This window comes from Otolemur garnettii, unplaced genomic scaffold (assembly GCF_000181295.1).
Source record: "Otolemur garnettii isolate 467f Iridium unplaced genomic scaffold, OtoGar3 scaffold00015, whole genome shotgun sequence".
Classification (NCBI taxonomy): Eukaryota; Metazoa; Chordata; class Mammalia; order Primates; family Galagidae; genus Otolemur; species Otolemur garnettii.
In genome coordinates, this window is record NW_003852410.1 from 19,735,697 (window position 1) to 19,763,507 (window position 27,811).

General features: G+C 36.5%; 1 protein-coding gene across 2 annotated transcripts in view; it reads left to right on the plus strand.

Annotated features, from left to right (window-relative positions):
- Positions 1 to 27,811, plus strand: part of SUCLG2 (succinate-CoA ligase GDP-forming beta subunit) — a 342,595-nt gene that overhangs the window by 182,538 nt on the left and 132,246 nt on the right. Inside the window, exons 7-10 of one of the 2 annotated variants that reach the window (XM_023510685.1) lie at positions 8,143 to 8,239; positions 19,002 to 19,163; positions 21,745 to 21,887; positions 23,634 to 23,778. In XM_023510685.1, the coding sequence (XP_023366453.1) occupies positions 8,143 to 8,239; positions 19,002 to 19,163; positions 21,745 to 21,887; positions 23,634 to 23,705 (474 nt within the window). In that variant the 3' untranslated portion in view covers positions 23,706 to 23,778. Of the gene's footprint in view, positions 1 to 8,142; positions 8,240 to 19,001; positions 19,164 to 21,744; positions 21,888 to 23,633; positions 23,779 to 27,811 lie in introns of those variants that run through there. The other variant, XM_003785512.3, reaches the window with a different exon arrangement.

Sequence of the window (27,811 nt, forward strand, 5' to 3'; positions counted from 1 at the left end):
ATGTTTACACAGTGGAAGGGATATAGAACATGGGAGCCTGGGGAAAGCACTGGAGTTGTAGGTTTGGGAATCTCTGCTTTATCATCCTTGCTTGAGCTGTGGGGATCTATGAATGCTCTAGAGAGCCACTGTACAGTCAACAGTGGAGGCAAATGAGAATGGAAAATATTTAAACAGTCATTCGTCATAGAGAGGTGGTATCTCAGAAGTTCATAAGGAATTGGTATTCAGTCCAACCTTGAAAGTTACCTAATTTTCATCTAGGATGTGGTCTAGGTATTTGGAGGTACTGCATTTATGGATGAATAACATATAAATGATTACCTTATAAAATTATGAATAGCTTCCCTGTGACACATTCCTATTGTCTCAAAAATGTGATTTATTAATATTAGACATAACAAAAAACAAAGATGATATTTTACCTTATATAAAAACTACCAAGTATGTGTTTCTGACTGAAATCTATTTGAGAAAGAATTTTTTGAATAAAACTAAAGGCATAGGAAAACTGAATATAGTTGTTCCCCCTTATCCACAGGGGATATGTTTCAAGACCCCCATGGATGCCTCCATCTCAGATAGTACTGAACCCTGTATATATTCTGGGTTTTTTTCTGTACATACATACCTATAATAGTTTAATTTATAAATTAGGGACAGGAAGAGATTAACAATAATAACTAACAATAAAACAGAACTGTAGCAACATACTGTAGTAAAAGTTCGTGAATGTGGTATCTTTCTCTCAGAACATTTTATTATACCACACCTATCCTCCCTGTTGTGGTATGAAATGACATTTCCTATGATGTGGACATGGTTGAGTAGCATTAGGCTACTGTAGACCTTCTGATGATACTTCTGAAGGAGGATCATCACTCTCAGGTGGTCCTGGATCACTGACTCATGGCACTGTCAGTGGTTAGATGTCAGGAGCAGCAATATGGATGGCTAGGGATTCTTGATAATTGAAGGCTTATTGCTGAACCCTTCTGGAAGAACACTGTAATCAGAAGCTGTCTCTTTCCTTATAACTCATCACAGTATTGCTGTAGAGGTTGTAATCCTTCAGTGATGATATAGATGATTTTGTTTTATTTGACTTTTAGGATCTCACTCTGTCACTAAGCCTGGAGTGCAATGGTTTTATCCTAACTTACTATAACCCCTGAACTCCTGGGCTCAAGCAATCCTCCTGCCTCAGCCTATCAACTAGCTGTGACTACAGACAACTGCCACTGTACTTCGCTTGTTTTGCTTTTGCTTTTATTTTTTTTTGGTAGACTGAGCCTTGCTATGTTTACCAAGCTGGTCTAAAATTCCTGGCCTCAAGCAGTGCTCCCACCTTAGCTTCCCAAATTGCTAGGATAACAGACTGGCTATATATGGGTGACTTTGATGCTATGTCCATCTAAGGATCATATTCCATAATTTTGTCCTTTCCACTTAAAATTTTTGGACCACAGTTGACCATGGGTACTGAAAGCAAAGAAAGCAAAGCTCAGGATATGAAAAGATTACCAAATGCCTGACATGTAGGTTTCTGAACTATATCTTAATGATCATCTATGTTATTAATTTTTGAAAACATAAGTGCCATGAATTGTCAACATGAGCCTCTAGGACTTAAGCTGATAGAAAGATCTGATGGCCAGGTTAGAACAAAATCATAGCTTCTATGTCTGACTAGATTTGAGAACTGTGTGTGAGTATTGATGTTTTCTAGAATGCAAGAAAAGTATTTTAAAATTTTTAGCCCATTGGCCAGGCACGGTGGCTCATGCCATAATCCTAGCCCTCTGGGAGGCTGAGGCAGGTGGATTGCTTGAGCTCATGGGTTTGAGACCAGCCTGAGCAAGAGTGAGACTCTGTTTCTACTAAAAAATTAAAAACTGAGGCAAGAGGATCATTTGAACCCAGGAGTTTGGGGTTGCTGTGAACTATGATACCACAGCATTCTACCAAGGGCAACAAAGTGAAACATTGTCTATTAAAAAAAAAAAAAACAAACCCTTTTTTTAACCTATTGAAATATTTTTAAAGGTACTTATAGACTTGTCAAGTTTTCTTGTATATATCTCTGATTTTAGGAATTTTAATTGCTTAAAAATCAACTCTAAAATAACAGCTGGGGATAAAGGAGAGAAAAAATTTTCATGTGGAATGGTTATGAACTGAGAAAGTAGATGGCAGTAGTAAGTGACTGACTTGTAAGTTGACCAGGAGCATGTTCTATTTCACCTGTGTTTATTTTTAACATTTGAGCCCGTTTAGAAAGCAGGGCAGCTGATCTCAACTGCCACAGGCTCTGCCATTCCCTGTGATTACACCTGGGCACTGGCAAATGTTATTTGTCTAGTCTGTAAAGCCTTTTAGTGTATAGCCTCTGGAATAAACATCTTATAAGGGTTTGCTGTTGTAAAATCTGCAAGGGAGAACCAGCCTGGTTTGGAGATGTCCGTAAGATCTAATCATGCTTCAGCCCTGCTCAAAAAATGTTGGTAGTCTATCTTTGTAAGACAGTAAAAGAAAATAGCAAGCATTCCCAAAGTGCTGTACTAAAGTATGACTCCTAACTATGTCATTAACATACAGAAAATGCAGGCTTCATACTAAGTTGACAAGGTTTAAGAAGTTCTGAAGAGTCTCAGGTATATTGATATGGATAAACAGTTAAACACAATGTGGTATACACTATAATACAAAGGAAGTGTGTTTAGCTCTGAAAAGGAAGATTTTGACACAGGCTGAAGAGTGGATGAGCCTTGAAGGGGCATTGTGCTAAGTACAATAAGCCAGCCACATCAGGACAAATAGTGTATGATTCCACAGTTACCTATAATACATAACATGTATCAAGATCTGACAATTAAGTTTGCAAACTCATCCAAAAAAGTGCTACATGTCTTATTGCCAAGTATCAGTATGGTCACCTTTGAAGTACTCCCCTTGGGAAGCTGGTCCATCAGCTTCCACTCCCCTAGTCCACCCTTCAAAGCAATATTGGAACTCTTTTTCTGAAGTGACCACCGGAACTATCATCACACAGCACACAAAAATGTGCAACAATAATGAACATCACTCAGCAAGACACTGCCACACGTTGACATGAACATAGCTGTGAGAAAGTGATATACCAAAGTTATGAAACCTTCCTGAGTTGTTTGTCCAGTGCTATCAATGTTAAATGTATGATGCCAAGTTTGCGAACTTAGTTGTCTCACTTTGTCTATATATGTGTTTATGAATAAGGTACCTAGAATAGTTATTATATTCATAGAGACAGAAAGTAGAGTGGTGGTTGCCAGAGGGATGGAGAGGGGACAATGGGAAGTTTTGAGTGAGTATCGAGTTTCAGTTTGGGAAAATGAAGAAGTTCTGTAGATTGGTTACACAACAATGAGAATATACTTGACGCTGCTGAAGTGTATATACACTTTAAAATGATTGAGATGTGAGGAATTTTATGTTAGATATATTTTATCAAAATTTCTTAAAAAGGACATTTCGAAGTGGCTGGGATAAGATCTCACATACAGATGTACCCATAAATTAATTCTAATAGGTAGTTTCCCCTTATTATTAAATTAAACATGAATTCAGCAGATATCTAGTAAGTGCTGACTGTGCAGGGGCTGTGTGAATATGGTGTATGTCTTAGTGCACAGGATAACACGATGCCTCCCTCAGGCAGCTCTTACTGAAAGCTCATATTGATGCTCTAATAAACCTCCCTAAATGCAAAATATAACCAGCAGTGAGACATTTGTTGGCTTTTTACTTTAACTTAAATTTCATTTGGAGGGGGTAAAAAAAGTAAATATTAAAGAAAGTCATGAAGAATACTAGGAAAAAGTATGGGAGAATTTTTTTTTATTAAATCATAGCAATGTACATTAATACTGTCATGGGGTACAGTGTACAGTGTTGGAGAATTTAAAAAATAATACTCTCAGAATGCAGCTGGCCTTTAGAAGTTTGACACAAAGCCAGAAGTCATAAAAGAAAAGAATGACATTATTGTTAATGAAATTTCCATGTGGCAAAAGTAACAAAAATATGATTAAAAAGATAAATGTGAAAGGGGAAAAGAAATTTGAAATTTACATGAGATGAAGGGCTAATTTTTTTTTCCTGTAAAAACACATAATTCCATAAATTAATAAGAAAAAGACCAAAACCTCAATAGGAAAACAGGCAAAATTCACAGAAAATGAAATCCAGGTATCTTCTAAGCTTATTTAGAATGATGTTTAAACTCATTCATGAATAAAGAGATTCAAATTAAAAATTATATGTGAGATATACTTTTTACCTAACACACAAAGAAAGATCCAGATGGTTGATGGTTGAGAGGGGAAAAACAATCACATGGATCCTGGTTTATAGGAGCGGAAATCAGGCACGGTTTCTACTGCAAGCAATTTTGATATTTAAAATGCCTATTCCCCTTTTCTTTCCACTCTAGAAAATTTATCTTATAAATGTTCAATCACATGTATTATAGACAATAATACAGAGATAGCTAGGCAGGGTGGTAAAATCAAATATTAGAAACCATCCTAATGGCCGCTATTTAAGTGAAAGATGAAATGAATATGGTGCATTCCACACCATAAGTTATTATGTAGGCAAATTATCAAGGGCTTTTTCTGTATCAATTGAGAGAATCATATGGTCTTTGTTTTTTATTTTATTGGTGTGATGTATTATATTTATAGATCTGGGAATTTACCTAACAAAGGATGTGAAAGATCTCTATAAGGAGAACTATGAAACTCTGAGAAAAGAAATAGCTGAAGATGTTAAATGGAAAAACATACCATGCTCATTCATGGCTGGGAAGAATCAACATTGTTAAAATGTCCATACTACCCAAAACATTCTACAGATTTAATGCAATCCCTATTAAAGCACCATTACCATACTTTAAAGAACTTGAAAAATTAGTACTTCATTTTATATGGAATCAGAAAAAACCTCAAATAGCAAATACATTGCTCAGAAATAAGAATAAATCAGGAGGTATCATGTTACCAGAATTCAGGCTATACTATAAATCTGTAGTGATTGAAACAGCATGGTACTGGCACAAAAACAGAGCAGTAGATTTATGGAACAGAATAGAGAACCAAGAGATGAACCCAGCTACTCACTGTTATTTAATCTTTGACAAGCCAATTAAAAACATTCAGTGGAGAAAAGATTCCCCATTTAACAAATGGTGCTGGGTAAACTGGCTGGTGACCTGTAGAAGACTGAAACTGGACCCATACTTTTTACCATTAACTAAGATAGACTTTCACTAGATTAAAGATTTAAACTTAAGACATGAAACTATAAAAATACTAGAAGAAAGTGCAGGGAAAACTCTTGAAGAAATCAGCATGGGCGAATATTTTATGAGGAAGACCCCCTTGGCAATTGAAGCAACACCAAAAATATGTTACTGGGATCTGATCAAACTAAAAAGCTTTTGCATAGCCAAGAGCACAGTAAGTAAAGCAAACAGACAACCTTCAGAATGGAAGAAGATTTTTGCAGGTTATCCTTCCAACAAAGATCTGATAACTAAAATCTACAGAGAACTCAAACTAATCAATAAGAAAAGAGTAAATAACCCCATTTCTATGTGGGCAAGAGACTTGAACAGAAACTTCTCTGATGAAGACAGAGAAGCATGGCCTACAAACATGAAAAAATGCTCATCATCCTTAATCATCAGAGAAATGCAAATCAAAACCACTTGGAGATATCATCTAACTCCAGTAGGATTAGTCCACCTCTCAAAATCCCCAAACTACAGATGTTGGCATGGATGCAGAGAGAAAGGAATGCTTCTATACTGCTGGTGGGAATGCAAGCTAATACGACCTTTTTGAAAAGAAGTTTGGAGAACACTCAAGGAACTAAATATAGACCTACCATTCTATCCTACAATTCCTCTACTAGATATATACCGAGATGATCAAAAATTATTTTACAACAAAGACATTTGCACCAGAATGTTTATTGCAACCCAATTCATAATTGCCAAGACATGGAAACAGCCCAAGTGCCCATCCTCCCATGAATGGATTAACAAATTGTGGTATATGTACACCTTGGAATACTATGCAGCCATAAAAAGATGGAGACTTCACATCTTTTATATTTATCTGGATGGAGCTGGAACATATTCTTCTTAGTAAAGTATCTCAAGAATGGAAAAAAAAAGTATCCAGTGTACTCAATACTACTATGAAATTAATATATAACCACCTGCACACTCATATCAATGGCAAAACATAACTATAGTTCAGAAAGTAGAAGGAAAGAGGAGAGAGAGGGGAGGGGAGGGGGGAGTTGGGAGGAGGGAGGGTATTTGGGGGGACCTCACCTAATGTGCATGATGCAATGGTACATTTTCCAAACTATTAAGAAATGAGTGTAATTGTGATGGATGTTTTACTTATTTCAATGTAAGCATTTCACATTGTATATCAAAGCAGTACCCTGAACTCCATAAATGCATCAATGTACAAAGTTATGATTTAATAAAAAATAAATTTTAAAAAAGATATTGTGCAGTTAAAAGAATAAGGTCAATCTTTTTATGTTGCTGATGAAGGGTCTCTAAAATCTATTAAGAAACAAGATACGGAACCAAGTTTGGTTTTCAAATATAGATGAAGGAAGAGTATGCATACTTTCTATACAAAGACTGTCTCTCAGATAGAGCACAGGTTGGTAAGGTGACTGCTTATGGCCAGGGAGTAGGATCAGGGGAAACCCTTGCCTACTTTGGGGATTTTGTACCCTTTATGTATGTTATCTATCCATAAAGATATTTAATATTAAAAATATTTAGTCATACTCATGTATGTTTGTACATCTGTTGGGCTTCAGATTAGGAGTTAAGGAAGTTTATAAATAGGCATGAAATAGATTAAGGTAACACGAATTAAATCTTGAGGAGTTCTGTCAAATCTGGAACCACTCTTACCCACTAGGGATTTACTGGATGGAATTTGTTACATAGGCATTACAAGAGCTGAGAAGTTTGGTCAGAAAGGCGACCTAGATCATGTTCATCAGAGGAACAAAATGAGGCAATAGTGTTACTGACCTTAGAATCTGAGGCTGGGACCCTAGCCTTGCTAATGGGAGCTAGGGCCCCAGGAGGATGTGCTGCTCTAGTCTGAAAGAAGGGAGAAGCAGCACCCTGGCTTTTCCCCTCCTCCCACCTATGTTCCTCCATGCTTACCATCAGCTGAACCCTGTGGGAGCCAGCCTACCCAGGAACTTGGAAATCTCCGCCTGTAAGAGTTAACCCCTCTGAGATACAGAGAGAATGGGGAGGGCTAAAAACGGATCTGCTGGCAGATAACACAGGGCTGGCATACTGGGTGAAACCTGGCAGTAGGGATACCATGGCTGAGAAATGAAGGGCATCAGGAAGGAAACTGAGGCCCAGCTCATGGCAGCGAGTAAATGTTGGTTGAAAAGATCGAATGAATGACTGAATTTCAAGCAGTGTGAGAAAAATCAAGTCACAGGCATAAAATGGGAGGGGAAGTTAATGGGAGGGCAATTAATGCCTTTGGGACAAATGGTGTTTAGTGTGAATTGTGCTATTCAGTAGCTATATTGTTAAGGACTTCCATCTTCCTGCCTTACAACAGTTTCTATTAGATACTAGGTAATTGTTGTTTCACAGATTATGAGTTGGATTGATGAATATGATAACTGTTCTATTCCAGCATAATAAGGAAAACCTAGTCATCAAACTTTTCAAAATTATGTTTACTTTTTTCTTAAATGGAGCTTGTTTGTATTAATGATTATAGCTTATATTGTAGCATAACTCTGCTAATAGGGACATGATAATTTACAAAAAGATTAACAGCATTTTAGGCTGTATTGAAAATATTTTGTTTTCTTGATAATGGTATCTTCTGGTGTCTAGAGGAGAGTTGAGTAATTTCTTCTAATGAATAGCAGTGGAAATTAAAATAATTATGTTTTTCTGTTTTACCCTTCAGAAAACCTAAGTGAAAATAAAGACATACCTTGCTATTTTTAAGGTTTCATTAATCCAGCAAAATCAATTCTCTTTTACTGCTTTGGTATAATTCTATTTCACTTGATCACATTTAGGCTGCAGATCAAATTAAGAAGCTGTATAATCTGTTCCTGAAAGTTGATGCAACTCAGGTGGAAGTGAATCCCTTTGGTGAAACTCCAGAAGGACAAGGTAAAAAAATAAAAAATTAGAGAAAACGAATGAATAGAGTATAACTATTTATGCACACTATAAATCACATTGCACAGAAGACTATGTCAGCAACTTTGCTTTAATTTCCTTTAGGAATTTAATTCCTGCCATAGTTTCAAATACTTCCATGATGTGGTTGATGCTTCCATTTTAGCACTTAGGTATGTTTATAGCCAAACACCAAGCCTTAGAGGAAGCTACTTCTTGTTTTACTTAGAAACATGCATTGACTGCTTCCCTTGCCCCTTGACTCCCTATACCTGTGCAGACATTAACTTGTTTTTTCAGGCCAGTCATGCTGCTAGTAAGGTAAAGATTTGGGTGGGAATGGAAGTCATTGCACTTGAGTGTAATGAATCCACCTGCTTTTATGAAACTAAAACTTGTTGAAACTTTTCAGTTTGCCCAAGTCTTTATACAGTTTCCCCTTGTGTCCTGTATGGGACATATGTCACCTTTGTGAAACCTTTAGTGCAGCAGTTCTCAACCTGTGGGTCACAACCCCTTTCACAGGGGTCACCTAACTATATCCTGCATATCAGATATTTACATTACAATTCATAACAGTAGCAAAATTACAGTTATGAAGTAGCAATGAAAATAATTTTATGGTTGGAGGTCACTACAACATGAGGAACTGTATTAAAGCATCACAGCTTAGGAAGGTTGAGAACCACTGCGTTAGTGCCCCGATTGAAGTCTTTCGTATTATGTGGTCCTCACCTTCTTCTTCAGGTAGGAGGAGGTAGCATTTTAGTCAGGGGAGGTTTCTTTTATCCATCAGGTACCTGTAGTATAAATAGTTGCTTTATATCTAAGTATATACCAGCATTGCACTATCTTGTGTATAACAAGTTTTCAGTAAGTTCTTATTAATTTAATAGCAAAAGCTTGTGGACATGGTGGAGGGGCATGGCGGGGCACAGGGTGAGACAGTGGGTGGATAGGATAATGATACCGGAATGCATGCTCCCCTTAGCTTGTCTTTTTTAAGACATTTCACCCCCAGTGTCTTGTATGCTATGTGGTATGTTGTGGGCTGTCAGTATATAAAAATTTGCCACCGAATTGGTAAATGGAATGAATCATTATATGCGAACTCACCAATATTGTGGACCCAGGTGGATGGTACAAAATTTTCTCATTGGCATATTTCAGAGATTATGTCATCACATTCAGAAAAACTATAAGGTCATTTCCCTGGAACCCAGATAGACCTAGGTGCAAATTCTAGGTGTGCTATGCTCTGGCTACAGACTTGGGAGAGTTACTTTGCCTACTTAAGCCTGAGGTCTTTATTTTTTTTTTTAAATCAAGTAAAGCAGTAAAAATAATATTTCAAAGAGTAGTTGTGAAAATAAGGTTATCTTGTTTATGTTTGAGCATGAAGTATCAGACACAATACAGGCTAATCCCCAACCTTCATAAAATAAATCTTGGGTAGTACAAGAGTGGTCCAATATCGATACAAATTTCAAATGAGGAAGAGCAAAGACTGCATGTTCAGGAAGCCATTGCAAATAGTATTATTTTATGGTTTACACAGATGACCACCAGATAAAAATCTGTGCTAGGTCATGTACTTGCAAACTGTCTTTATTTGTAAATATTTTTGAAACTTGTAAAATCATCTCTGGAATCTCAGTAAGAAGTGGAAGGGAAGGGGAAGAAACTTTTACTTGAGCTCATATGCCAAGCACTGTGATAAATGTGTACATACATCCTTTTTCACTCTTTACCACAACCCTGCAAAATTAGGAGTTGTTACCCATTTTACAGAGGGTTGAAAACTCAGTGTGACACCCACCCCTACACACAGCTAGTTACAGGAGCTGAGATTTGAACCCATGTCCCTCTGAATCTTGTATCTGATATGCCAGACACAGCTACCTGCCTTTTCAACATTTTTCCTTCTAAACTATTCATTTGCTTTATTCAGAATAACCTAGAAGTAGTTGCCAGTTTGGGAATACCGATCAAAATTCATGCTGAGTTGAGTGGCTCATAGTTAAGTCCAAGTAATGAAAGAGAGGATGTTCAACATAAAAGTTCTTAAAGGTCATATATTGCTTTTCAAACTAGCATGTACAAGAACCCTTGTTATTTCACATTTTTAAAAATGGAAATTCATTTTTATCTTACTTTGGAATGGGGTGAAAATCAGGATCAGGCTGTAATACCATCTTTATTCAGTCCTTGAGGAAGTGATCATTCACAAGCCATGGACTGCCAGCAGAGAGCAGGGGTGTGGGGACCTTTTCTTAGAGGGTGTTTACAAAGCCTCATGAAGTCTGAAGTTTGCTTTTGATTATTAAGAGAACAGAAAATTATTGAGTTTTTTTAATAAGGAATCATCATAAAGCACATTCTTTATATACAGTTCATTAAAACGTAAGTCTAATGTAATATTTTTAAGAGCAAAATTATCTTTAGCTATTAATTTGTTCATTGTACCATAAAAGTTCAGCTATTGAATTATAATCACAATTAAATGAGTGTGTTGGTTTATAACTCTAATGAGCAGTAGTCAAATTAAACCCAATTAGGAAATGGTGATTAATGGCCAAATGTACAAATTGATCTTCATCATTATCGCAATCCCCTAAAGCAATCCTTTATATAGGAGCTATAAAAGCAGTCATTTATATCTTAGCAATATTGATAATCTTAATATTTATGATCCAAATACTCATTATTTCTATTTAGATTGGTAATAACAGAACATTTTACATTGAAATTTTGATTCAATAATTCTTTAAATTTACAAGTTTAAGAAGCTTGGCATAAAATCAAACATTTTTACCTATTTATTTGTACTGCCTCTGTGTACAAGAGTTTCTCCAGTTTCCCACTGCTCAGTGTGGAACTTTTTTTGGTTAAAATTCAGGTTATTGGTTATATATTTGCACATCAGATGATGCCCAGTTGATTAAGGAGCGGGTACCTTGATAACATATTGCTGCTAAGTCACTCATGGGGAATTCTTGATGTGGGGAAATACCTGCAGTCCAGGAACCACTTTTCCCCTCAATATATTAATAATCTGATTCAAATAATCCGAGTTGGCATTACTAATTGTGATATGGTTTAGTGACTCTTAGCTAAGATTATCATGGTCGCTTGATAGTGATAGAAATCTACATCAGCTTAGTTTTTGTTAAAATGCCCCACGATAGGGAAATGGAAGGCAGAGACTGGCTTAAGGCCTGAAGAGAAACAGGAAACCTAGTCCTCATGCCCTTCTTGCCTCTGAATTGGCTTCTTTGTCCCCAGGCTTTGTACCACAGAAATCCCTTTCAAGGATTTTGATTGGTCCTGCTTGGGTCATATGTCCAGGCCTACAGCCAATCACTGAGCAAGAATCACACGGTGTAAGAAATACAATTTCCCAATGGAAGAAGGGGCCTTGAGTCAAAACCTGCCTATCAGAATCACCCAAACTCATTGAAACCAAAGTAAACTGTGATTTAAATCCTTGAGAGGAATTAACTGTATTTTCCTTACTTGTCCAATTACAATGCTAACTCCATTCATTTCTCCTGTGGCCAAGTAAGAAGCAGTGTTTTATCATTATTTATTTATCTACCACCTGTTCATTCATTTATTCATTTTTTACCACCTTAAGATTGTATGTTACCTTTAATTTCTTCCCACCTTCAGCCAGTGCTGCCTGCACACAGTCGTCTTTCTCTGCAGGGACATCCAACTTTTTTCCTTTTCTGCCACATGCTAGTATAAGAATTGTCTTGGGCCACATAGTAGATATACAAACACTAAGAAAGCTGATTAGCAAAAATGGTCTGTACATACCTCTCATGCTATCTGACAAAAAGCCTTCACCGTATCAGCATGTGGCATGTGTTGGAAACCCCTGAGGGCATATGGTACTCATTGGTGAAGGCAGTTATTTTGTCACCCAGGGTACATTAAGCAATGTCTGGGGACGTTTCTTCCTGTCACAAGTTGGGGTCTGTGCTACTCACATCTAGTGATTAGAGGCCAGGAATGATGTTAAATAAACTTTAATAACTAAAATCCACAGAATAGTGCTGACAAGAGAGAATTATCTCACCCAACATATGGATCTCACTATAATTCAGAGATTAAGAATTTCTGCTTTAAGCCATCTTCATTAGTTCCAACTTCATTAGTTAGAACTTCATTAGTTCCAAATCCTTTCATTGAATTAAAGGAATGAAACCCAATTTGAAGCAGTGACTATCTGGCTAAGATTCCCTGAATATTAAGGGTAGGTAATCCAAAGTTAACTGGCACATCAAATTCTTTTTTTTCCTTCAGATTTATTTCCCTGAATAACTACCTTGTTGCTTCTTGTTAGCAAGTGCCCATGTTGTTGGTGGGTGTTTCTCTGTTTCTCTCTTTATACACAAGACTCTATTTTCAAGAACATTTTCAGTTCTCTACCTCCCCCAAACCCCTTGGCTGCCCCATATCTATTTTCTCTTTCTGCTCTAACTAGAGAAAAGTTCTAAAAAGTACAAAACTGTCAAAACATCAATATTTAATGGAAATTGGACTAATTTGAAAATATCAGCATTTTAAGGCCATCTTGGCAAGGCATGTTTCAATAGCACATTATGGTTATTTATCACAAATCAAAGGGAATACATTCCTTGAAGACAGATTATTTTTCAAACTAATTATGACAGTCTTATTTCCTGCTGTTTTTATGTTTCTTTTGTGTGTAAGTCTCCCTTCTGAAATGTATTTTTCTTTTGTTTAATTCTATGGCACATTCTTCTGTTAAAACTCTAAGGTCAGAGGCCTCTAACTGCCAGTCGTGTTCTCCATCAAGATTGTTGAATTAGTAGCTCACAGAATCTCACACCACCCAACAAAACAACAAAAACATCCTATGCATATAAGTACCGCAGCTTCCTTTGATATTTGTTCAGAAGGAAAATTCATTTGTATAATCTATCAAGCATGTAACAATGTGCTTTTGATGGTGAAAATTGTTTTATAAATATTAATAGGTATTTTTTTTTACTCATTTTGTACACAGAGTGGCCTTTGTTCAAGATGAATTTTCTGTAGAATTGAGGTTTCATTAATGTGACATTGAAAATCTTAAAGTCTGCACCAAGATCAGCACCTCCAAAACTCTTATTTTGCCATAGTTGTTTCTTATTTCATTAAATGGGGAAGCTAAGGCTTAAGCAAGCAAGTTTATTTTATTACTCGGCTGTTGACATCACATCAATCCATTTTTAACACATGCTTTCCAGAAGCACATTTGGAAGGGTCTTAGAGGGTAAGATGAACATATAAGAACCCAGTCAATATTCAAGTATTAATCTTCTCCTTTAGAGAGCTGCGGGGGTAGCTGGGGTTTTTGTTTTGTTTGCTACACACTTGTTTTCATGTTAATAGAATGCACTTTTTCTGTGTTTCTCTTTCACTATAAAAATATGGTATCTGTAGCTGCTATATCTATCAGTTAAAGGAAGACACAAATACAGTGAGAATTATGACTTAGCAAGGATTGGCAAGCTTTTGCTGTTTAGTGCCTGTTAGTAAATATTTGAGAGTTTACAGGCCAAACAGTCTCTATTGCAACTACTCACCTCTGCTGTTGTCTTGGGAAGACAGCCATAAAAAACACGTAAACACATGAGTGTGGCTACATTCCATCTATCTACAAAGGACTATGGGCTAGCTGAGCCAGGGCTGTAGTTGCCGTCCTTGGCTTACATCCTCATTTGGGGCTGTTTTATACCAACCTTTAGCAACCTTGGCCTTTTGCAAAGGTGATTAGAGGGTCACCAAAGGCCTCTGTTTTGTCTTCATCCTTCAGGCAAAAATTACCTTTATCTATCAGTTACAATGCCTAAAATACCAATCATTGAAATCTTTTCTTTGGGAAAATTCTGATGTATTCAGAAGGTAGCATTTTATTGAAAACCACAGGTAACCTGTACATTTGCAAACTTTAGAAGACATTCACTAAGATTTGCTCTAAATAAAAATCTGGGATTGTACAGGTAATTTTTAGTGATAGGAAGAGAGGAGAGCTCTCTCATCTGGGCCACAATTATGACAAGCTGTAAGTGTAGAAAGGCTTTGTGCATGTAGGAGGCTGGGTGGCAGTGATACAGCAGCCAGCAAGGGCCCGTTGTCTGGGAGGCTGGTGCTCTGCATGTCCTGTCTCCTTCCACCAACAGCATGTACTATAGAAGAGAAAATACTCTGATCCCCATTGTGTAGATAGGGCCACTGGGCTTATGAGAGATTCTGTGCCCAGGGCTGGCTGGATGGCTGGGAAGTACCAGGGTTGTAATTTACACCCAGGTGTTTTTGATATCAGAGACTACATTAAATTGTCAAGTTCTAAGGAAAGCATTTATGTGATGCAATTTTGTAGACTGAGGCAGTAAGGCACTTTTGTATTCTTGGAACTATTAGAGGAAAAAAACAAATTGTTTTCTCTTTCTGTACTCTTAGCACAGAGTACTCCTGGGACCATAAGTGTGAGTTTTTCCCACACTGACTGATCTTTAACACAGCTCAGTGTCCTAGGATTCAATTTTATTCTGATACTATCTCCTTGGAGTTAGACTTGGATCCCCCAGGTTAAGGCCTCAGTCTCACAAGACTGTCCCCACTTCAGATGCCAGTCACAGACTTACGTTTCTCATACCTCTGACTAACTAGCTATAAATATGGGATTCCTATAACCACCTCTTTAGGTCCAATTATTTGCTGTAATGAAATGGCTCTTAGAACTCGGAGAAATACTTCATTTACAAACTGCCAAATTATTACAATATATTACCTTTATATTAAAGGTACGAAAGAATAGCTATATAAAGAGGTACGTAACAAGATATGAGAAGGCAAGAGGACGTTCCTTGCCCTCTACAGGCAAGCCCCATCCCCTCTCCCCCTCCATGTTCAGCAGCTCAAACGCTCTTCAGAACCTCATAGTTTGGGGATTTTTATAGAGGCATCATCACATAGACATGAGCAGTCACCAGCCCTTTTCACTTTCTTAGAAGAATGAGGGTGAGGCTGAAAATTCTAAGCTTCTGACCATAGTTTGGTCCCTCTGGTGACCAGCACTGTCCAGGAGCTCACCAAGAGTTGCCTTATAGGAAGAAAAGACTCTTGTCTCCCAAGAAATTCCAAAAGATTAGCCAATTAGTCAGAGATACACAGGAGCTCTGTGTTAGGAACCAGGGTCAAAGACCAAACAAGAGAACAAAAGATTCTCCTAGCCCCTCCCTGGTCCTCAAGAAATTGCAAGGGTTTTAGGAGCTCTGTGCCAAGAATTGGAAATGAAAACCAAAATACATATTTCTTCCTGCAAATCACAGTATCACTACTTTTAAAATATTGAGCAGGTATGGCAAATGTATCTAAGAGAGGCCCTACATAATCTTTTTAAAGTGATTCATCCCCTTTCCACTGAAAAAAGATTCGGATCTTTTTTTTTTTGAGATAAAAGTCTCATTTTGTCACACTTGGTAGAGTGCCATAGTGTAACAGCTTGCAGCAACCTCAAACTCTTGGGCTTAAGCAATTCTCTTTCCTCAGCCTCCTAACTACCTGGGACTACAGATGCCTGCCACAATGCCCAGCTATCTTTTTTTTAGAGAGGGGGTTCTTCATCTGGCTCAGGCTGGTCTCAAACTCGTGAGCTCAGGCAATCCACCAGCCTCAGCCTCCCAAGTGTTGGGATTACAGGCAAAAAGATTTGGATCTTGAGGGTGGCAATTTAATTTTGCCCCCTCCTTTCATAACCCTTAAGTCTCCTTACTTACAGAGTGCTTGGACATACATAAGTCAACCCAGTTAAAGGGGGACTGGCAGAGGGAGACAGTTGGCAAGGGGCCATTAGTACATGCCCCATGTATCCCTCAGACAACTTCGTAAAGCTCTGTATTAACTGTAAATTTCTGTCAAGGTGTTCCCCTTGAAATACTGTTCTACTATAGGAAAGCATCTTTTAAAAATCGTTTGCAGCCATTTAGTTGGGACTGCCTGGTGAACTTTGCGTACATATCCATTAATTATATGCATTCTCTCAAGTAGCTAGTACCAGTAGTCCTTGTAAGGGGCAAAGGGCAGCTTGGAGGTGTTTTGATTTACTGGTTTATCGATCTTGACAAAGAATTTTTTTATTTGAAACTTTTCACTTAGTCAATTTGGTAGCCTTTGCCTATTTATTTTGAAGGTGTCAATTACAAGTAGTTTTGCCCATGAGTAATAGAGGAACTAAAATTACTAATAAATTAATTAGAATGTATTTATAAACCCAGTGGAAAGCTAAGAATGGAGTTGCTTTCCTATTGATTATTATACTGGTCATTAACTGCTGAGAAAGTGCCACTGTAGCAAGCAGAGAACATTGGCCGATTCCTTTGGTAATTGAAGGATTCCATCATTAAGGTTTCAATATTCTGGAAAGTAATTACTCATTTACTCCATGTATTCACAGCATGTAGGCAAAGCAGTTGGGCATTTTGTGGCAAGACTAATGACTCAAGCTGACATTAAATTCCACATAAGATTCTTTCTTGTCATTCAGTGCCACTTTAAGTAATTTGTGATCTGGATTTATATTTATACCAAGTATTCTTAGATGATAATATGGCAGTTCTGTACTGATTTGTATTAAAGTGCTTAAATATTGTGGTATGGCGGCCCTGGGGAAATCCTTCTACTAGGGCCTATGACCCCAGATGCCATGTACAACCATGTTTTCTTTTCTTAGGAGGCAAATGGAATTAGCAAACTATGGCTATTAATTGCTTTTTAGTGAGATCTGTTCAGTGGCCACACCCCATCCCTTCACCCTCAAGAAGCAGGTACCTATCTGCTGGAGAGGAGTGAGTAGTATATTTGGTCAAAGATTCCTGCTTGTCAGTATTCCAAGTTAGTTAAAAGAATGTTATCATGGAATGTCACAACAGACAACCAGTTTCTGTTCTAAGAGAGATACCAATAAAACTACCCCACCCCACTGCAGTCTCTCTCTGATTGTGCATGTAGTACATCTGTAAATCTTGGGTCTGTCCCCATCACAGAATGAGTTTTGTTGTGTCCAAGTCTCTTGACCAATAACATGGAGATTTCTACCAGTACCAGAGGGTGGAGACAACAGTGCTGATAATGCCGGGCATCCTGGCATTATCCTTGACTGGCACTGATCAGTCAAGGTTTCCTAGTGTTTTGTGACTCAAATCAAAAGAGTCATAAGATGGCCTACATGAATCATGGGCACAGCCCTAGTTGTAGCAGACACACCCCCCCCTCCCGCCGCCAAGCAAATATATCAGTAGAACAAGGACTGTTGTTTCCTTTTTTATTTCAAAAAAGAAAACCAAGGTCCACAGAGGAACTAGGTTATTTTATCAAAGTTACACAGTTAGTAATGTATACTGAAAATTGCTAAAAAAAAAAAAAAAGTATACAGTAGAAGTTCCATAGTTGACCACCTCCCTGTGTTGACCATCTCCTTAAGTCAATCTAATTTTTATAGACTGGACACACACCATGTGCAGGCCTAGTTTGCTAGATTGACCACCTCTGTACGTTGGCCAGTTGGTCGTAGTCCTGTGAGTGGTAACTTAGAGAGGTTCACCTGTATTTCAAGTGCTTTCATACATACAGAAAAACCATAAAACAAAACTATGTGAGGAGACAGGTATGTTAATTTTCTTCACTGCAGTAATCACTTTGCTGTGTATATATGTATATCAGCATCATTCTGTGCACTTAAATACACAGGTGGAACCCGTGTATGTGAAAAGTCAGCCCTCCATATTTATGAGTTTCAAATACCTTAAGTAAAAGTCTGCATATAAGTGGACTAATGCAGTTCAAACCCATGTTGTTCAAGAATCAACTATACACAATTTTTTAAAAAATTAGATGTTGCAAAATTAGTTAAGGATTAAATTAAAAAATGACTGAATCTATCCCAGCATTCTTGCCATTCTTGTCTTTTGGAAATATTTCAGAGACTAGTGATTCAATAAAAATTTCATTTTCCATTGTTCATAGGAGGAAAAAAGGATTAGTTTTTATCTAGTCTCTTGGCATGTAGGGGGAAAAGTGATTATCAATGGTTAAATACTAATAAGAAATAAAATAAAAATGGAAAATCAGAGCTGTGTGTAGCTGTGTTAGTCTATATTTTTTAATGAATAATGGTAACTTGTATTGTTATTTTATTGAACAGACACCAACACATGCAATTTAATATGCTCAGCCATGTGTGGTGGCTCATGCCTGTAATCCTAGCACTCTGGGAGGCCGAGGCAGGTGGATTGCCTGAGCTCACAGGTTGGAGACCAGCCTGAGCCAAAGACCTTGTCTCTAAAAATAGCTGGGAGTTGTGGCAGGTGCCTATCGTCCAAGTACTTGGAGGCTGAGGCAAGGTGATCTCTTGAACTCAAGAGTTTGAGGTTGCTAAGAGCTGTGATGCCACAGCACGCTACTGAGAGCAACAAAGTGAGACTGTGTCTCAAAAAAAAAAAAAAAATTTAATATGCTCTTTACTTGAATAAAATCCCTTGAGAATAGGAGCCAAGTCCTATTTTTCTTTGTAGCCCTAAAGTTTAAAGGTTAACGCATAGTAGCTTCTCCTGGCTATAGCATAAAAAAAAAAAAAAAAGACAGTATCTTTTTCTTTCTCTAGTGCCTGCAAGCCTAGAGAATGTAATTTGTAGCTCTCAAGAGATATTCAGGTATGTTCCTTTTTTTCTTTATTTAGTTGTCTGTTTTGATGCCAAGATAAACTTTGATGACAACGCAGAATTCCGACAAAAGGATATATTTGCTATGGATGACAAATCAGAGAATGAGCCCATTGAAAATGAAGCTGCCAGATATGATCTCAAATACATAGGACTGGATGGAAACATTGCCTGCTTTGGTAAGAAGCAGTTGATATATCAAAAGAATCCTTTGTCGATTTTTATAGAATTTAAGAAACTCTGATTTCTGAAATGTTATTTACCAGTAGGAAATAAACATGTGAGTTTCTTATAGCCAAAAGTCTTAGGAAACTGTCCAGAATTCTTCTCAAAGTTCGTTTTATCACTGGTACCTGGTTCAAAGCAGGGTGTCACAACTCTGACACTACTGAGATTTGGGTGGGGTAATTCTTTGCTAGAGGGAGTTGTCCTGTGCATCTTAAGATGTTTAGCAGCATCCTGGCCTCTAGGTGCTACTGCTAATAGCTCCAGTTGTGAAAACCTTAATAAATGATTTACAAAAAGTCAGTCAGTCTCCAGACATTCTCAAATATCTGAGGTATGCAAAATCATTTTAGTTGAGAACTACTGTTTTAAAGAATCTCAGTTAAACTGAGCTTAGTTTAAAAACAAAAACAGAACTTTTACTACTCAAAAAGTCAGTGTTAATATGTTAGGAATTATTCTGAAATTTGAGTTTAAAACAAAATTGCTTTTTCAGAGGGTATACAAGAGGGCATATAATTTAATCATATTACTGAGGATTCAGAGATAATCAAAATGTTTAATCCATTATGCCAGTTTATTAATAAAATAGTTGACTTCATCATAATTATCTAAATTCATGAAAATGGCTTATTCAGCTGAAGTAAGAATGAGTCTATTATAGGCAATACAATTTCTGTTATTGTTCACAGCTTCTAGTACCAAGATTTATAAACTTTAGACCTAATTGCCAAAGGCTATGATTCTGGTAGAACCAATTCATTGTACTGGAAACTGAGGTCTTAATCTTAATGGAATTAAAATAAAAAAGATTTGTAGTTCATTAAACCAATAGTATCATTATATTCAGAACTGAAGAGGTCTTGTGCATAGTTTGCTGTTCAATACCGTAGAAAATGACATCTGATTACAAGTGATACCAAAAGCTCTTGCTTTGTATTGGAGCAATAACTGTAATGTACCAGATCATTCACATTGTTCTGATCTCGATAAGGTAATGCTCTCTTGATATTTGCAGGCATTTAGAAAGGAGACAAGATGCCGCAGTATGTTTAGAACAAATTTAGATTCTTTGCGGCCACTGCAGGGACATGTATGATTTGACCAAGTAGTTAACCATAAAAACTATGCAACCATTTCATATGGTTTTTGTATCCCATGTAAACCATTTTTATTTTAGTTGCCCCAAACTTAATTAGTCATGGTTCATAGGTTTGTCTAGGGAATTCAAGGGTCAGAAAAAGTAAAGGGTACTTATCAGGGATGTCCAAGCTGTGGCACGCAGGTTGAATGCTGATTTTGTGAGGGCATTTTTTTCCTTATATGTCATGTCAGAAACCATGAAAAGTATGCACAGGCCATTTTTTTGCTAATCAGCTTTTGTCAGTGTTTGTGTATTTAATGCATGGTCCAGCTCAACTCTTATTCTTCCAATGTGCAGAGAAAAGAAAAGTTGGTACCCCTCCTACCTTGAAAGTTTCTGCTGTGTTCAGGAGATTCTTTTTTCCTTTGTAACCTGAGGAAAGTAATTTCATATAATTAAGCTTAAGAAGAACAAGAAGTATTATTGATCAATAAAACTTAGCTCTGGAAAACAAGAATTTCCTGGTCAAAACTCTACTTGATTTCTGTAAGAAAGGCTCCTAAGGCATATTTTGGTTCTAGGGGTGTTTTTTGTTTGTTTGCTTTTTTTTTTTCTTTCTTTTTTTCTTAAAGAGACAGAGTCTTGCTACTATGTTGCTCCAAATGGTCTCAAATTGTTGTCCTCAAGCAATCCTCCTGCCTTGGCCTCTCAAATTGCTGGGAATACAGGCATGAGCCACCAGAGCCAGCCCTATGGTTCTAATTTTAATGATTGCATTGTTAGTGAACATTTCTTATATTAATTTGAAAAAGGAACAAAGGGATAAGAATATTGTTTTTGGTTCTGTCATTTGTTCATTGTTTTCTAAGTTTATCCAGATAACATTATATAAACATGCACGACTGCACTAACTGTAAAAAAGTATGAAATCCTATTAAAGGTGGGCCCTGTGGTTCAATCCCAGGGAGATGCCACATTCAAAGGAGCATATTCTCAGCAAATGTTTTAGAGAATCCTATTATTTTTTCCAGTCTCTTAAAGAATACTAAAAAGAATATAATTTAGAGGCTCAGGTATCTTTTCATAGCTTTTTTCCCTCTTTCCAAATTCTCTGAAACTTAATACTTTTTAGAATCTAAACTCTCTCCTTTGCTACTGGTCTAAAATGATTACTTACTTAAACTCTTTTCCTTCTTTCTGTTTTCCAGACAGACTTAACTTCTCAATAAATCCATTTTCTTATTCCCAAGTGCTTTTATTCATTCTTTGCATTTGTTTTGTTATTCTCAGTTCTGTGATCTGATCTGGTTCAATGGAATTACAAACAAGGCCGCAGACATTGACCTTGTGATGACAGGGTTCTCTTTTGGCAGTAGGGGGGAGTGGAAAAGTTTATGGATCCTTCATGTTGCTAAATTTATCCCTCCTTGTATGCCAATTGCATTTCACAGTGAATGGTGCTGGGCTCGCCATGGCTACTTGTGACATCATTTTCCTTAATGGTGGGAAGCCAGCCAACTTCTTGGATCTTGGTGGCGGTGTAAAGGAAACTCAAGTATATCAAGCATTTAAGTTACTCACAGCTGATCCTAAGGTAACCTTGCTTTTTGTTGGGAGTTTGCATAATGTTTTGATTTCTCACGTTGAGAGATGATGTTCCTGCTGCTAAGAGTGTTGATTAGTCAACACTTGTACTTTGCAGCCCCAGATGCAAATTCCACCTTATGCTCCATTGGAATACAGGAAGATTTAGCTCTCATTGTGGATGAAAAGCTTGTAAACAACCCCAGGATCTTATTTTCAAGGCTGTGTGTACAAAGTCCTGGGAGGTGAAAGGGAATATGAAGGCTAGAATATAGCAAACAGTGAAACATTAGTTGGCATGAAACATTATTTGGGTAATTTACACTAAAGTGGTTAATCCTACGTTTACATGACTTACTGAGGTGTCAGTCTCAGATTCCTTCCATATGATGCTGAAGGTATTATTATAATATTGGAAAATTACAGGATTATTGTATCATGTATCACTGAGAAATAATGGCTCCACCTCCTATATGCTTTTCAGTTTTCCCCTCAAACCATCACAGTTTGTAACACATAAACTGAGTACCAAATAACTGTGCATAGTTTCATAGTTTCTATTGTTGCTTCATATGTATCTTTTGTCTTATTTATTTAGTTAGTTATGTTTTGAGATGGAATGTCATTCTGTTGCCCAGGCTAACGTCCTCTGGCATCACCATAGCTCACAGCATCCTCAAATTCTTGGAGCCAAAGGGTATTGTTGCTTAGCCTCCCAAGTAGCTGAGACTATTAGCTCCCACCACAATGCCTGGCTAGTTTTTCCATTTTTAATAAAGATGAGTCTTGTTCTTGCTCAGGCTGGTCTCGAACTCCTGAGCTCAAGTGATCCATCTGCCTCCACTTCCCAGAGTGCTAAGATTACAGGTGTGAGTACCACACCTGGCCTGTGTCTTTTCCTTTTAACTTTGTTAAAAACTTTTAGTAGCTAACTAAACTGTAGCTACTATATCATGCTAGGTGCATAGTCAGCATTTAATAAATATTTGATCAATTCATTTAATAATAGTAACCAAGTTAAATACCAATGTGCTTTGTTTGAACTATAGATACTCAGTTGTCTATAATAACATGCTTTTAGGTGGATGTTTGTTACATAGAAGACCAAAATATTTTGAATATCCAACATACAAGTTTTTATTTAATTCTCTTAATAGACCTGTGAGGTAGGCATATGCTACAATCATTTAGTATTAAACTTTATTTGAAAATCATTAGCTAAGTATTATTAGAGTATCTAATAAATTTTGTTGGTTAATAAAATGTCTGAAGACATGAGGAATCTGAATTATCACTAAGAACAACATGAATGAAAAAACATACTAAAAAGAATACAATTTTCCAGATTTTGAAGATTATATGGTGTGAACTTAATATGGAAACTTCTCATAAGGTATATAGTAATAGCCTATTTGTTTTTCACGCATAATATTTTATCTTAGATTAGTAGTATCCTTATCCATTTTACTTATGACTTAGATAGTCGATGACTTTATGTTTTTGATAACTCTTTTTTTCTGATATGCAAAATAAATGGTAATATATTGTCAGTACTTAACGTCAGTTCTCCACTGCTGTTTAGGAATAACAAAACTATTGAAGTTCAAAGGCACCAGCAATGAAGAAATCATTTGCAGAATGAAAATTTTTTCTGTTTACAAAAGCACTTTGTTTTCATTGGTTAGATAGAAACATTATGAATGAATCCCTACTCATTTATTAATTCATTTATTACTTATTCCCATTCCTTTCCCAGGGCAGAATCATTTTCCTCCCAGAGATTCACAAACCAATTGAAATCTGTAAATGCCATGGACATAACAGATAGCTCTTTAAGCTATCTGAACCACAAAGTACCCAGAGAACCAACGATTGTAATAAAATACTGTGAACTTCTAGCATCTATTGAATTTCAATGCTAATAATAATAGACAGCCATTGAGAGATTAAATCTACCAGGACCCTCATTGGGTTTTCTTTGAAACATTTTTTCTTAGTGATCTTGAATTTTAATTTTGTAAAAGTACAGGATGGAGAAAGAGGGAAGAAAAAATCACTTGCAGAACTATATTTTTAAAAAAGATTCTCTTTAAAAAATTTTATTTCACCCTATGGAATATTTTCAAATGCTTGGATTATTTCAGCTTTCTTGAGATTAGCTGTCATCTTGTGTAGATAAAGGTACGTGGGAGTTATTTTATTTTTCTCATGCTATATCAGGAAAATGAATGCACAGCTCATCTCACAGTACATTTTCCAAATCTTGAAATTTTAAAACCGGTTCAGAAGCGTATAAATGTAATGGGTATTTTCAATCCTGGCATCATTTTACAAAATTTAGAGAACAGAGTCTAAAAAATAGTATACATGAGTTGATCTGATTTTGCAAGGAGACTGATTATAGTTCTGACAGTAGTTTTTTCAAGTAGAACCCTATTCACCAGCCCAGAGGTAGAAGTTCCCAAGAACCCAGAGCTAATTGTTTCAAAACTATTGTTTTCTTGTTAGATATAAAGATTAGTCAGTCGAATACAATGAAAGTCAAAATTACAAAAGACCTATTATGGTTGAACTTAAATCAGCTGATACAACTATGTATTTGTCAGTGTACAAGATAATCCTGCCAATCAGGTAATAAATGCATCATTCAGTAAAAATGTTATCAATTGACATATATTGATAACCATCAATTCATATTACCATATTACCATCCCTGGAACTGAAACTTATATTTATTTTGCTTAACTATTAGTGCAAATGCTGATTTTTCACTTACCTGATGGAAGTATCTTTATAACTAAGTTGTTGGATATTTGTTGATGATATGTATGAAATGAAGTTCCTCTACCAAACTGTCTAAAACAAGAGTCTTTTCAAGATAACTTGCTTACTAAACTGGATTTATGTGAAGTGTATCATTAAATATTTTATAATTTCTCTTATTTTCTAGCTGAGCTTGAGATGAGAGAAAAACAATAGCATTTGTCCTGCTGGTGGTCTTCATCATTTTGATTTTAAGAATTCTAGACACCAGCATTCTTTAAATCATAGAGAATAAAAACAGTATAAAATAGGAAATAAAAGAAGGATTGGTTGTCTGCTAAGCATTTGAGCACATTTAAAAGAACACTCTATGGAATGTCATCCTTGGCTCTTTGATTTCCTAAATTATGTTTTAGCTTCTATTTTTAATTTTGAACTTAGAAATTCAAAGGTGTAGAAAATGAGTAGACTAACATTTGGAATATGTAAAATATTTTATGTAAGTAAATAACAAGGAAAAGACAGTTGGCATGAATCTGCACAATAACCCCAATTCTGTGTGTCTAAGTTAAACCAATCTTTTGCTCTCTGGGGGCCATATTTTTTATTTATTTATTTTAGAAAAAGGATCTCCCCATGTCACCCTGTGGTCACATCTCACTGTATCCTTGAACTCCTGGGCTCTAGGGATCTTCCTGCCTCAGCCTTCTGAGTAGCTGGGACTACTGGCATATGCCACCATGTCCAGCTAATTTCTTTTTTTTTTTTTGTAGAGATGGGGTATAGCTAGGTTGCCCAGGCTGGCCTCAAATGTCTGACCTCAAGTGATCCTGCCTCCTTGGCCTCCCAAAGTGCTGAGATTATAGGTGTGAGCCACTGCACCCATCTCCTAGAGCCCTGATTTTGGAAAGTAGTAATAAATGGTTGGCATTTTTGAAAATACCTCACTTGGTTTGACTGTGCTTCCTGATTTAGATCCGGCTTAGAGTCATATTTTCAAAACCCTTAAAATATCCACAAAGAAACGAGCCACCTGTATGCCATGCCACAGAATAGTTGAAGAGTGGAAAGTGGGGCTCTAGTGCTTGAGTGCCTGGTTCTAATCCTATCTTTACCAGTTATTGGTTGTGAGGTGATCTTAGGCATGTTATTTAATTTCTGTGTACTTCAGTTTCTTCATTTATAAGTGGTGATGATAGCAGTACTTCAGAGTAGTACATGAGTTGAGACACGTACACCCTTACACGCACTCTCTTCCGATTTACAGGGGCTATAATTTTATACGACAATATCACTTTTAAAAATTTAATGAACTTTTATTTATTGACTTTTAATTGTATAACCTACACACAAAATAGTATACGATTTTTAAGGATACAGCTTGATGAATTATTAGAAAGTGAACATACTAATGTAACCTCCAGTCAGATCAAGAAATAGGGCGCAACCAGCACACTTGAAGCCTCCTAAGGTGTATCCCCTAGTCTGTCTCCTACTGTGCTCTCTTCTCAAAAGAAAACTTAATAAAAATGGCATTGTATGTTGTGATTCATCACTCTCTTATGTTTTCCGTCTTTCACTTAACTTGACCTTCATTGGTCAGTCTTTTTTCAATTTTAGTTATTCATGTAGGTGTGTGTAGCCTTTCTGTTATGACCTAGGTTGAGTGCCTTTTCATACATTTATTAGTCATTTGGATATACTTTTTAAACTTCTTTTGCCTCACCTGAAATGTAGTCATGCAAATACCACCCCAAAGCATTGTTTGAAATATCAGGTAGGCAAACCTTTCCAAAGCACAATGAAAACTTAGTTTGTCTTAGTCTGTGTCATTTTTGTGTTTCTAAATGATTTCTAAATCTTAGAGTAAATGAACATCTACAGAAATAGCAGTATCTGAAATAGGTTTATTGGTAGTCAGTGTTACTGTATGTGCTATTTTGAAATTGATGGAAAGTATAAGTGATTACATAGCTTGCAATGATTCTTTGCTCAAATGACCAAACAAACAAACAAACAAAAAAAAAACCTTGAATAATGGGAGAATTAAATCTAGGTTTGATAGAATTACAGTGTCATTTGGAATAAATTTGAGAAGAGCCCAGCTCTTTTAGCTCTGTGGTGTATATACTTCAAAGTGTTTAGAATTTGAAGCCAGAGAAGTAAAGCCACATGTCATACTTTCATTATCAGGTGTATGTATGTGCTTTAAGTTTTAAATATGTTTTAGAATTAATATATGCTATCTTATTTTTTGGTTATTGTATATGTAAAGTATATTTAAATACAAAGCAGATTATTTTCTTTTTCTCTTATATCTATGCATATATCAGAGACATTAAGCCATTAAAACATAAACTGAGACACCATAAAATTTTTTAATGTTTTATTTGAACAACCAGTGATTCATGAATTGGGTGTTTCCATACTGGAAGGGTTTCCGAGCTCCGTGGAAGGAACACAGGGGCACAGGGGTAGACTTTTGTAGGACAAACATGGAAGTAAAGCAAAGAAAGTAATTGGATTAGTTATGGTTATATTGTTGCCTTATTTGGTTTATCTTGCTGAAAAGTTTTGTAAGTTAGTTGGTTGCTTCTGATTGGTTAGATTTTTCTCTAAAGTAGGCATTTACAGTAAGTAGCTCATTAAGTTTGTTTTGTTTTGTTTTGTTTTGCAGTTTTTGGTCCGGGCTGGGTTTGAACCTATCACTTCTGGTATATGGGGCCAGCGCCCTACTCCTTTGAGCCACAGGCACCACCCCTCATTACTTTTTTTTATGTCTGCAAATCAAGCAAGGTTAAGGTCACTTACAAGGCCTGACTGGCTTTGTTTGCTTGGATTCTTCCGGCCTGGTCTCTATTTCAATTTATTTTTTATTTTTTTATTATTAAATCATAGCTGTGTACAATAATGCATTTCTGGGGTACAATGTGCTGGTTTATATAGAATTTGAAATACATCCAACAAACTGGTTAACATAGCCTTCACCACACTTTCTTAATTATTGTGTTAAGATGTTTATACTCTACACTTAGTAGATTTGAGATGTACCCTTGTAAAATGCACCATAGGTGTGGTATTTCAATTTATTTTAACGAAGCAAAACCCATTTCATTATATACCACACGTATTTGCTGAAAAACCCTACCTACAAGTGAATCTTTTCTTTTT